This window comes from Pholcus phalangioides, unplaced genomic scaffold (genome assembly GCF_987345545.1).
Source record: "Pholcus phalangioides strain wild (caught in Gottingen) unplaced genomic scaffold, Ppha-v1.0 ptg000039l_1, whole genome shotgun sequence".
NCBI classification, from domain to species: domain Eukaryota; kingdom Metazoa; phylum Arthropoda; class Arachnida; order Araneae; family Pholcidae; genus Pholcus; species Pholcus phalangioides.
Window position 1 is genome coordinate 10,568,092 of NW_028301625.1, and position 13,939 is coordinate 10,582,030.

General features: G+C 35.6%; 1 protein-coding gene across 1 annotated transcript in view; it reads right to left on the reverse strand.

Annotated features, from left to right (window-relative positions):
- Positions 1–2,518: 2,518 nt before the first annotated feature.
- LOC149065561 (tyrosine-protein kinase transmembrane receptor Ror-like) overlaps positions 2,519–13,939 on the reverse strand; it is a 90,765-nt gene continuing 79,344 nt past the window's right edge. Inside the window, exons 6-9 of the mRNA XM_089253787.1 lie at positions 11,714–11,879; positions 9,060–9,372; positions 6,203–6,421; positions 2,519–4,046 (exon numbers count right to left, since the gene is read on the reverse strand). Coding sequence (XP_089109913.1) covers positions 2,599–4,046; positions 6,203–6,421; positions 9,060–9,372; positions 11,714–11,879 — 2,146 coding nt within the window. The 3' untranslated portion in view covers positions 2,519–2,598. The remainder of the gene's footprint in view (positions 4,047–6,202; positions 6,422–9,059; positions 9,373–11,713; positions 11,880–13,939) is intronic.

The window sequence follows — 13,939 nt, forward strand, 5'->3', positions numbered from 1 at the left end:
CACTTTTATTTTTTCGATTATTTCAATTTGAAACGTAGTAGAGAAACCTGAAACACATATTTTCATAAAATTTGGTTTATTGTCTTTGCATTGACAAGTGTCGTATTTAAATATAAATATTATAACTATAAAAAGATATTAAAAAACAATTTTCATGGGGCAATGAGGAATAATCAGGTAATAAGGAATAGGGGGGTTCAAAATGAAGAAAACTAATTGGAATTGATGAAAAACAAGATCTGATGAGTCTATGACAATAAAAAATGAAAATTTCATCGTATGTCTCTTGTAGTTGATGATGCGGTGTTGTCATAGTCTATTTAAAATGCAATATTCTTAATCTGCCCCAAAACCGTGAAGAAGGACCCACAGAGAACAGGACACACATTATTTCTAGACCCCTCTCTTTCCTCTTTTATCTTACTAAACGTCCCATTTTGAGGAGATATTCTAGCCCAAGTCACATAATACCTATAGTATTCTATATTATCCGACACACTATCTGTGAAAAAATAGTGTTCCATATAACCGGAGAGAATCGCAAGCTAAAAATTAGCACAGCACAATAAAATTAAACACTTGTGATGTACAGTGTGCTTGGTTTCAAATTAATGGGCATATTTCCAATTATTAATAAACACCTTTGTAAACTTGCCCGAGTAAATTTCATGAAGTAGAAAAACCAATATTCTCCTATAGAAGCCGTGGTGATGGTGACAACCGAACGACACTGACTTTATAGCACCATGTGGGGATCATTTTCAAGTACTTTATCACTGTTTCATTTGGCGGCCATACCTGAAAGCGGAAAAAAAACCGGTATTGCATATTGGTATTATTCCATAATACCCGAATGCACTATAAATTATTTTTATCGTCAGATAAATATTATTCAAGTGCTATATGAATGAGAAATTACATCTCTACACTTTATATGCTTTGTTTATTTATAGTCGTTCACAGTACGTTTAAAAAGTGTTGCTGGTGATCGAAATGATTTGATTTTTTTTGGCAATTAATTGTTGTTAATCGACCGTCGAAACTTTGTGGCTGATAGCACTGACTCACTTGAGCCTCATTGATGAATTAATTGGCCATTAGCATCCGAATAGTTCTGGTTGCATCTAGTGGTAAAAGATAGTGAAAAATTAAGATAAATTTTCTGTCGGTTGTATTTCGAAGCACGTTATATTTAATCTCAATTAATTAATTGAGTGCTTTTACTATACTGGAACTTCACAAACTTGATAGTATTTTTTGGCCATCTCGATTTGTTGATAAAATATAACATTGTTTCCTGGTTTTTTTCATCGAAACTCTATATGTGGATTTAGGTAATTTATATAATACAATATTCAAACTAAATTTCGTTTAGGAGAAATATGTTCATTCCAGATTCATTTTGTGCTTTCTTTGCTCTGTCGTTGATTTGAATTTAGTATGGGCTAGGCCATTTATTTCGTATTGATACCAAGTCTTTGTTTTTGATTATGTTAAATATCTTGGCAGTTTTAGGGATGATTGGTGATTATTGTGGTGACAATTTTTTATGCCCTTTTTTGTCAGCATATATCGCCTCAAAGTCCTGTATCTGTCTCGATGAAATATGGTCACAACACATCTAATTTATCAATGGCACAATCGCTACCCTTTGATGATAATTAACTGAACTACAAGCCCCAAGAAAGACTATCGCCGTTTTCATCTAAAAAAGGATGCTCATTCTTTGATTTACAGAAAACTTGACTTTCTTCACGAAAACACTTATCGCTATCTCTTAATATACGCAATCTTAATGAGAAAAAAACTAGTATCACAAAAACTCCAGAGAAACACTTCAGTCAGCAAGTTCATTAGAAATACTGCTCATGTCAAGCATGGTAATGTTCATCAGAAAATATATCAACTCAGCTGCTCAGCTGCTAGAGTAAGAATTGAATAAAAAATATTTTGAGAAAGAACCCGATTCAAATTAAAATGAAAACTCACCTTGAAATGTTTCATAATATTTTTTCAGATGTCCAAGAAAAACTTGATTGGATACGTATCTAGTTAAAAAAGCATTTAAAACTTACTTGAAGATTAAATTTCAAATTTAAGAGATTATTCAGAAAAATCTTAGGAATTTTTGCAAGATCAATGAAATACTGTATATGTGATTTGAAAGTTTTACCTTTCTGGCCACGATCTTCGAGGGGGTGAATTTGGACGGACATGTGGTGGGTAAGTGAATAAAATTAATATTGCAAAACATAATGGTATAATTATGATGTATGTGCAGAGATTTCAACATTTGTTTCAGAGTATATTATTAATTTGATGATTAATTCGGAATGTTTGAATTGGAGTTCTATATAAATATATCTAATATTAACGTTCAGTAAATTTCCATACATATATGATATTTCTCCCCAACCCTTTTGTCACAGCACCTATCTTACCATAATTTACATTGAAGTTTATCTATTTAGAAACTTTTAGTACGATTTTCTCTCAAATTCTGATAAACGATAAATTACAATCGATCGATATATCGAATAATTTCAAGTTTTTTTTCTTTTTTTCTCGTGAATTCTTTCTATTTTTCTAGATGTGATATCAGACTTGTTCACATTGATGTGTCCTGTGTGCAGGTATCATTTTCGTGGTATTGAAATTAGTTGGTTGGCAAAACGGTAGAATAGCCGCTTGGCCGTTGATCTGTGTCGGCCTAAGAGCGATACATGCTCCAGATAGAGCAACGTTACCGTTCGGTGTGTTGCTACTTGTTGTTGCACCGCTAAGATTGGTTGATAGTGTTTTGTTGCTCGGCCCTGTGCTGCTAGGATGGCTGCTGTTGTGAGTTAGAACTGAATGACTAATACTAAAAGCTCGTTCGTGGATTGTATGCATAGAGCAAAGCCTGTTGTATATTTCTTTGAATCCGGGCCTGTGATTTGCTGTGTCGTGCCAGCAATCATTCATGATCGAATAAATGTATGACGGGCAATATTCGGGCTTCGGAAGCAGTTGATGCGTGCATACTAAATCGATTACATCCTGGTTATCGTAGCTGAAGTATGGCTGTATGCCGTAACTGAATATTTCCCAAAGCAGTACTCCAAACGACCATACATCGCTCTCGGTTGTGAAAGTACCGTATAAAAGGGATTCTGGAGCCATCCACCGTACCGGTAACAGTGTGTTTCTGATTCGAAAGTAGTCCGAACTGCAACTATTTCTACTTATACCCAGATCCGAAATCTTCACAATTATATCGCAATTCGCCAACAGAGAATTTAAATCCGCTGTCAAACAATTCTTAGAAGACGGCAGAACCGAGGAATTGGTGGATATCAAGCAATTTCTAGCAGCCAAATCTCTATGTACGTATCTTTTACTCGATAAATAATCCATACCGGAAGCAACTTGAATGGATATTATCAAGAAATCGGTAAGCTCCAAGATTTGAGGTGTGCCGTCTTCACTTCTTGCTGAAACGTCGGAATGTGGGGAATGTACTAACAGAAACTCGTGCAAGTCGCATTGAAAATTGTATTCGAAAAGCATGCAGAAAGATTCTTCACGGATGCAGATAGCGACTAAACAAACGACATTAGGATGTTGCAACTGAGCTACGGATTCCAATTCCCGACAAAATTCTTGTTGTGTTTGAGCCGAGCATCCGTCTCTGAGTGTTTTGATAGCTACCGGTTGGACTATACCGGAACCATTTGCACCTGTGCATGTCATTTCTCCTCGATAAACTTTTCCGAAGACGCCGTCTCCCAGCTCGTGGATATAACGAAACGATTTTGGTGATATATCGAGAATACAAACTGGTATTCTCGGGACAAACTTCTGCATTTCGATTTGTTGCTGTTGGCTGTGAATGATTTGTGACGTTTGATGATGAGTTGGAATGAGATGAGCTGATGGTCCTTGAGGGGAGAGTTTTGCTAAACTACTTTTACGACGCTGTTTCTTGCACCAGATGAAGACCAATAGAATCAACAGCACCGCTGTGGTCAATGAAGGTAGAAATATGTATAACCAGGAGTAATCAGCTGAAATTAAAGAAGACATTCGATATTTATTTTCAAATAAAATTTTGTATTAATAGCATTTTCATCAAAAAAAGGTTTTCGTAACCGTGAAATAAATTTCAATAAAACACGGACTTGAAATATTCAATAAAATTAATGTAATTTTGTTTCAAAACTTCATGAATTACGTGGTTCTTTCTATATTTGATACCTACCATGAATACACAGAGTCCACAAAAAATTTAATGAAAACTTTCTGGTAAAACAAGTTGCAACATAGTTATGCTGGGTTCAACTAGGACGATACTATAAGCGATACAACCTTCAACTCACGATTGGATCGGTTAAAAACCTGAATTTCAAGTATTTGAACCAATTCGTGTCGAGTTTGGGGTTGGATCGCTTATCGTATCGGTAAAGTGTGAACCCGGCCTTAGGCACTCCTCACACGGGAATACTCAAATCGATCTAGAGTAGCCAGCCTAGAGACCACGAGACTGGAAGACTGGACTTCTCGAGAGAGAGAGAATTGCTAGTTTTCTCCCTCTCTCATACACAGCACTACTAAAAACACTTCAAAACTCAGGAGACTTAGGAAAAATGACTCAGTTTTCAGTTCGCTACCCTCACACGAACACAAGAATATTTGCCGATACTACGTAGTAAGAAAGATGAGGCATTTATTAAAAACTTGAACATTTATTAGTGTATATTAAGACATGAGGAGATATCCTGACACAAGAATGGTGGACGATCCATTGACTAAAAATGATCAGTCGCGCACATGAAGAAGCATAAGAGGAGGAGGTACAAAAAATGTGAAAATATTTGAGTAGACTAACACCGCTAAGGGGCCATTCAAGTATTACGTCAGCATCGATAGGGGATGGGGTTTCGGATTTGTTGAATGTCGTTCACCGAGCACGGTGATCGGGGTCAATTGTCTAAGTTCACTCGGCCGCCTATGCTAATGATAAAATTGAATGGCGGATCGCCATCTCCTCCCCTCACCTCAGTACCGTCTATGCTTCTGTATGATGTGAACGAGAAAGCAAGCTGCGATTATTTACGGGACAAGCAAAGAAACTGCTACTCGTGTAAACAATTTTCTTCTATGATGGAAAGCTGCGACCTCAACTGATTTGGGCGTAGGTAGGATATTGAAAAAGAAGCAAACGCTTGTTGAATTTATTTAGTATATTCCCCTGAAATAATTGATCACGCGTGGTGTGTACCCACCTTGCACTCGGAAAAAAATTGGGAATCATTGGCTAGTCAAAACTAGACATATCCGCAATAATTTCATTTATCGCATCGATAGCTAAATAGAAAGGAATTACTTCCAATTACTCAAATGGTTGTTTTTAAGCAACCATCTTGCTATTGACTATTACTATCAACATCTCTAGAATTTAGAGAAACCATGATGAAAAAAGACGAGAACATGCTTGGTGATTCGTACCAACAAACAACGGCAATCTATACCACTCCTTTAATCCAGTCACAGGTGTAAGTAGAATCGACATTTGGAGGGGGTACAAAAGGTTCAGGTATGGGTCGCACACAAAAGGTATTTTCTTCCGATTTTTAAATTTTTTCTAATATCTTTTTGCATTAAAAATAAACTTTTGATCTCTAGGGAGGGGCATGGGTGGCTTTTCGTTTCACTCCCGCGTACGTTTGTGATCCCAACATGCGTTAGGAGTGAGGATAGGCAGAGCTGACTAAATTTTGCTGACAAGGAGGGGGGGGGGTCAAAAATGGCTAAAAATCGTAATACATGAATGGCGTCTAAGTCGTCAGTCAAATTGGTAGCGTGGGTTTTCTAGTATAATTAATACTCCATTATCCCCGTCTAAGTGGGGGCATAGCAATGCACGGGTCCGATCACGTTTAAAAAAAAACAATATAGAGCGCTTATAGTTTCGGAAAAACTAGGACAGGGATCAAACAAATGCTTATTACTTTTGCATATTCTTCAGAACAATTTTCTCACACCAGTGTCCTCCAAAAAATTTTGCATTACCTTTGTCAAAATAAATTCATTCAGGAGGTGAAAGTGTCAATCCAATTTACTTATTTTCAGACATCGAGTACTTTAGGGACATTTGTCTAATTCAGTATTTTCTATCATAAATTGAATTCAAAGATAATCACTAAGTAAAATTTCCACTTACGACACTTCGGAATATCACAAAGTTCTCTCCTGATATGCGGATCCGATATAAAACACCAAGGTTGACTTTCCAACCCTCCTGGATTGCGACAGTAATTATGGTTACCAGACAGCTCTTCATATTCAGCAAGTTGATTCCACGGCTGACACGTATGAGTAGACAACGTATGTGAGACCGGACCACGATAGGACTCACCTTGTCCTACGTAACACGTCTGATCTATACATATTTATTCAGAAAATACACAATTCAATAAAATATTAGAGACACGAAATTTTAATGTAAAAGATACAAAATCGATAATTTAGATAAGTACGGAACGGAAAAAAACCATCTCATTTCCCTAATAAAATTCTGCACTCGAAGTACATAGTCATTTTATATATATATATATATATTTTTTAAATTTAAAATTCAAAAATATTATAAAATATTCTTTATACGCTTTTTCATTACTAATAAAAAATTTGGTATGAATTTTTCTTTATTTTTAGATCTTGGCACATATTCGTAAATCACATTGCATATTTCTTCTCTTTTTTATCTCGGTATTACCCATCTTTACCATTCAATTTTTTTTGTAAAAAAATTTTTTTTAGCCTTTGTGTGTATTTCGCACTTTTTTTTTACGTTTTTTTTTACGTTTCACATCCTTACATTTTCTGCCATATTTTTTCATAAAATTTATTCAGAAATTCTTCTTCCCTTGAACTGGTCTTTTATTTTCCTTATGGAATCGCGTAAAATATTTCAAGCGAAAGGAACATTTTGCCACAATTTCGTTAGCCCTGTTTTCAACGTAGATGGAAGGTATGGCGGGGGCTCCTCTCTCTCTCTTTTTTTTCAACTAAAAAAAATGAGAACAATTTTTTATATTTCCATTCTAGAAGGCACCCAATTTAAACGAAACTAGAAAAGAAAGAATAGGGGAAACCATTCCAAAAAAAAAAATGTGTGCCGATCAAGCAAAAATGTCAAATGCAGTTGACAATTGCTCTCTTTCTTTAAAAAAAAAAAAGTTCCCGCTTAAAAATAATTTTTAAACTAAATTTTAAGGACTTTTCTAGCTTTGTAAATTTTTTTTTGAATGCATCTATAGATACATTCTGTACAATTTTTTTAAATATTTCGTGGTATTGTAACAAGAGGCTACTGTACAACGTTTTTGAGTTTATTCGGGAAAACTCATGCTAGGCATAGCAACAAATGTAAAATGATTTTTAAAATGATGTCGATACATTACAAGATGATGTGAAAACATGTCTGAATGCCATAAAAAGTCTTTATTAATTGTTTAAAATCGACGCCAAAACTTATATATTGACATCAACCTAACATATTGGCGATATACTGATTATTTCTTAGCAAGATAATGTTTTGGAGTACTGTCGGCCCACTTAAAATTTATTGTGTTACCACATAGTACTACGGGAAACTGACAAGAAAATGGATTTTTTGGCTTGAATGAGAAAAATGATCAAAATTTTTAAAAGCGCAATTCATCTCATTTAACATGTAAAAAAAACAACTAATATGAATGAAAATCGGTATTATTTTATCAAAAACAAGAAACAAGCAATATTCATTTTGAACGTTATAGGATTGATACTGAAATTATATTAAGCTGATATTGAACTGAATTAAGCCTATAACGAAATAAAAAACTATATTTCGGGTTGCTTTACACGATTTTCTGGGTGGTGAAAAGTAGCCCCAATTTTGCTCAGAACATTACTATCAAATTACTATCGAGCATATAATGATGAATGTTCAGTGAATCACAACTTTATAGGTGGGCCTATGATTCAAAAGACAATTAGTTTCTACATACAGGGTTATTACATAATTCCCCTTGCTGCATTTTACTGGCGAACCGTTGATCTTAGAGGCGTATTCACAATTAGAAAGTATCGAAATAACGTGTAGAACTCAGATTATGTAGAACACATTCATGTTGCAAGGAGCTGTATAGTTATTAAAATATAAAAATAATTTTTTTATACGGAAACCCTGTCCTCAAAAACCCAATAATAAAATTGTGAACTGTTGCCCTGCATTTCCTGATACCAACAAAAGAAATTCCACGTTTTTAGTGCAATATTTGCTGAGATATTTGAATTAAAAAATCGGAGAAAAGTTGGGAAAGAACATCATAAATCAACGGACGATATACCTTTCTTTCCCTCGTTCATGCTGTTCTTTCCCAACTTTTCTCAATTTTGTTTTTATTCAAAAAAATATCACAGTGAATATTGCACTTAGAAACGTGGAAAGTTTTTGTTTACATCAGGAGAGACTGGGCAACAATTTTTTTAATTGGGTTTTTGAGGACAGGGTGTTCATATAAAAAGTTAACATTTATATTTTGATAACTACATACAACCCTTTGCAACATGAATGACGTATATATCTGAGCTCTCGCGTTATTTAAATGCTTTTCTAATTAGAAGTAGCCTCTAGGATCAGTGATTCACCAGTAAAATCCGGCAAGGAGAATTATGGAATCACTCTGTGTAAATAGGAAGCATTTATTTTCTTATTAAGTCTCTTTTGACAGCAAAATGGAACTTTTTCTTGACAAAAATTCTAAGTGAAATCAACTAGCACAGATATGTTAAGCAAACGATATCCAAAATAGTGTATGCATCACTATCTCAAATACATGAGCTGACCGATAATGTCTCTTGTCGGAAAAAATCAAACCATTTGGAAATTTTCATTAGAAAAGACGCTGTGGTCAACGATGAATCTTTTTCTCAGGATTTGCGCAGGATCCTCCAGGGTAAAGTAGTCCCGGATTACATTATTGAAATTTTGGATGAAATATGGCGAGTTGTAAAATACAGTAAAAACTTACCATGGTCTACGAGAACGACTTTAGGTATATTCAAACTGATGCAGTTCCCGTGGTTGTCTTTAGCCAGAGGATTCAAATGTGTCTCTTGAGGGTTTGGTAAATCTGAACAAGATGGAAGAAGATTTTGCTGGCTGATGAATGGATGCTTCCTAGCTATCATCATCTCTTGTTTGCATGTTGACGATTCCAGGGTGTCGCAGTCCTGCCTGCAGACTTTACGTGGCACTGGGAATGGGTTTGTGTCATCGCAAGGAGCAAGTAGGACGAAGCAGAAGAAAGGTACGGCGTATTTGTGGCATTCTTGGCTTAGATCCTAACAATTAAATTAGGTTTAACGGATAAAAAAAATACGTAGTGTGTCTTGAAAGTCCTTATCCAAGCGTTTTTTCCCTTTTCGACCATTGGTCGTAGACAAAAACTTTCAATTTCAAAAATGTTTTAAATGAGGTAAATACAGCGTGATTCTTAAAGAATCATAGTTTCCAGATAAAACAGCAACAATTAGAGATCTGGTCCACAACTACTGCTATCCGTTAGGTAGATGTAAGTGATGTACTTACTCATAAAGTTTGTCTCCCGCTACTGAGGGAAGTGGCGTAGGCGACAGCGCGTGTGTCACATGACTAAACAGTCAAAATGGCTGCGTCTACAGTGAAGAAGGCGTTTTGCATTCTTGAATTTAGAGGTTGCGGTAACCCAGGTAAATAAGATACTCACCTAAAGTACCGATGGATGTTTAGAGATGTGGCTAGTTCGATACCCGATTCCTCCTAGGTCAGAAATTTTCCTGACTCAGAGGTACAACAGAAATGGTGACAACATGACCACAGAAAAAGATTGCTAACGCAAAGAGTCCCACACCGAGAGATTATTGCTCCAACCTTTCGGCGAGTATAAAAGAAACAATGTCGAACGTTGCCATTCGGAATCGGCAATGAATTGTAGGTCCCGATCTAATTAGCCCTTATGTGCAGAAAATGACCGTGGTGCGACAAAAATGATCAAATGAATTTGAATCGAGCAAAACGGAATCGGTGATTGTTGTGCAACGACATTTTCAATCCAATTGGAGAATGAAATGCTACTGTTGCTATACAACTGTGTGTGTAGCATCTCAACAAAATACTTAAAATTTCTAGAAAAGAGTTCTCTGTGAAGGGCCCTACACGTTATTGACACAGCAATAGTATCTGGGCTATATCTTATATGTATGCGATATCGCCGCCCACGTCACTTGCCCATAAAGATAATTTTTCTCGCACCACGGTCATGTTTTGCACACGAGGGCTAATTAGATCGGGACCTACAATTCATTGTCGCATCCGAACGGCAGGCTTGTTTTTTTATTGTCATCGAGAGGTTGGTGCTCTAACCCCTCGATGAGGGGACTCCCTGCAGTAGCAATGTTTTCTGTGGTCATGTCGCCGTTTCTGTTGTACCCCTGTGTCAGGAAAGTTTTCTGACAAGGACAAACCGGGTATCGAACTCGCGACACCTCTAAACATCCTTTGGCACTTTGGGCGAGTAACTTATCGACCTGGGCTACCGCTACCGCGCAAGAGCGCGGTATCGGAACTCAAACTTTATGAGTACATGTAACCAAATGGATTGCAGTTGTGGTCCGTGTCTCCAACTGTTACTGTTTCATTGGAGAAACCGCCGTATACTTCTTTATAAATCCCCCGCTTTCATATTATGAAACTTTCAGGTAAAGCAATTAAATTATTAAAATACATTACAAAATTTTGCTTTTTATATTTTCCTCCCAGAACCTGTCTAGAAAAGTTTGTTTTCTGGGAAATATTTAAATCAAAACATTTTTCATTCCCGACATGACAAATATTAATCGAGATATTCAGTTTTAAAGTTTAAGAGGAGCTTCGGGGGTCGTTCACAAATTCAACGGTGAAATATTGAATTGTTACTTGATCAAATAATTAGATATCGGTTTTAAAGACGTCTCTGACGTTAATGCATTGAGTGTTTCATGATTGATTTTTCACTGTTTTGATGAAAAACATTATCAGTAAAATTCTATAACTCGCTTGTTTGCAAACATGTAATTAACTTTATTCGTTAATTTCGACATACAAAATATACAGGGTGTTTCAAATTGTTTGCCAGAGAACTATCTCTGCAATCGTTCACTTTGGAGATAAGTATGCTTACAAACGAGTAACGGTGAGAGACATTTAAAAGGAAAAAAATAAACCTCTAATTATATTCCTATTTATATTTTTTGCATCGATCCCTTCATGACAGCCAAAAAGTTTTGACCTTCCAAGCACCAAAATATTTTAGAAATCACCAATTTTAGAACCAAAAATCACTCTTAATTTCTGTCATACGGTGATGAAACTTAGTTTTTTTTCTGTCTCATGTTTACTTCAAGGAAAAACTTTTTCTATAAATGACTATAAGGCAGTGTGAGTAAAATATATGAATCTAATTTATTTTATTTTTTTACAAAATTAATTTGTTTATGTAAAACTAGCCTAATATGATTATTTACTTTATTACAAAATTTCTGCAATTTAAGTTTGTGTTCACGATCAACGGCTAAGAAGAAAAAGGGCTGGGTAAGAACTTTTTCTGGTCACAACATTTTTATAAAAAACATTTGAAAATGTGGAAAAATCTCTTATTGTACCAACCTTTCCTGCAGCAAGGATGGTAAATAAAGCTGCAAGGTTCTCTTCCATCTGATTTAAGGTCATCTTGGCTTTCACATAAACCGTTCTGTTTCCAATGAGCTGTGAACAAGCCACTCCTCTATATACTTGGCAGAAACCAATATCATCTTGCTCAAATTCTGGAAGTCTACAATGGGTAAGATTTATATCTTAAAAAGATAAATGGAAATGAATATTCAAAATATAGACAGCGAAAGTTTATAGAATAAGATCATTATGGCCTGCTGCTCGATGTTAATTACCACCACTAATCACTAATTTTGAAAAGTTTAAGCTGTGGAAAAGTTAGTGCTCGGGGAAATGGTAATTCCGAGAAATGTTTCGAAAATACTTCTAACCAACATATTGGGACACGTGTTATTGGTCTGGTATCGTCTCCGGCTTAGTAAGAAAGTCTCCCGAATATGTTCTGCATGTGATGCTTTAATTTGTTTCGGCGTCAGAATTCGCGCAACACGATTCCTCAGCACATTTGAACAATATTTAGAAGGAATTCGGAATTCATGACATCCAGACGATAATTAGGATTCAGAGGTAGTATTCTCTCGGTCTATTCGAATGGAATCACAACCAAACTGCTCATAAATATTCAAGGGGAAAGCTCGAATCTGATGTTTGCTTAGGCGTTCTTACAGATGAATATGAAATAGGCTTTAAAACAGAACTCGAAACGGAGGAAAGACCATGTTTAACAGAAGGCAACAATGGCTCCCCCCTGAATGCTAATGTCTACCACAATGCTTATCTTGTTTGGAATATATCTCTCGCCCCTCTTTCTCTCTCTCTCTCTCTCTCTTGTGCTTCTGGTACAAAAGTGAAAACAGTTCGTCGGGTATACACCAGCAACACGATTCATATTCAAAGTTTCTATATTTCGAAGGCGAATTTAGTCAGTTTGTACTGTATTCATCAAAAGTAATTCAGCTCGCTCAGCTGTACAAGCCAGACGCACCACAAGGGATGAGACTAATTAGGTTCTTCAAATAACAAATTTATTCATAACACGATGTGTAAGTCCTCATGTTAAATATTTGGTTATAAAGAGTTGGATTCCTTCACATGGTTTCCGCTCTCGTTTTTTGCACAGTGATTGATAAGAAAATTTTAATTGTATCTTTTCAAGTAACTTTTAACATTAATTAACTCTTAACAAGGAACTCTTCTTCTCTGAGTATTAATTTTTAAAACGAGAATGGAAATTTTCAAAATTTCAACGTTTCAAACTCTGCATTTTTAAATTCATCGAAGTATTTTGTTAATTGAAATTATCTTAAAACTGATGTTATAGCATGAACCAATATATATACATTTCGAAAATTTAGTAGCAGTACAACTTTTTTCTCCCCAGACTAAATCAGCTCTACTCCATTGAACAAGAAAAATCCTGAGATGATTTAATGTAGAACATGATTTTTTTCAATAAGAGCCAATTACTTACAACGAACCAATTAATTATCCCAAAAAAGATATATACTTCATAAATTTTAAGTAATATGCCGATCCATCTAATTCCTCTTGGTTCATTAACTTTATAATTTTGCTTTAGAATTAACTTTCAAAAAAAAAAACCCCAATTTTATTTATTTTTTTGTGGAGGTTTAAGTTATAAACATGAAAGACTAATGAATTCAGTTTTCTTAATTAGTTTATAATATCAGACAAGATGATGTAGGCTAGTGTGTAGAACCTAATGTAGACAACCCTCAAATGCATATGTATAATCATTTTCTCCCCCGAACCATCTTTTCCGAACTCATCACCTCCGGTTTTGTGTTCCTCCTTGTATAATCCTCTTGGTAAATTTCAGGGATTTCCCATCGAAACATCTGATGGTACTTTGAAGCAACCAAATCTCCAACTACTCTTTCGCCGCTGCCCTAGGTAGGTGGTAGCAGGGATGGAAGCTTGATGCCAAGTTCGAAGGTGTGGACCAGTAATCCGATTAAAATATTAATATGCAAGAGAGATCTTCCCTATTACTGGAGGTGCGCATACATATGTACATTATATGTATGCGGGTATATATCTTCTCTGGTGGGGACTTGGGTACAGGTTTCCTGTAAAAGCAATAACTCCTGTTCCGTCAAGTGAACAGGAAAAATTGTCCTAGTGGGATCTTCTTTATCCTTCGTTATGTTTCCTTTGCTTTGTTAATTTTTAATCGGATTATTATTTCCTTATTTTCCT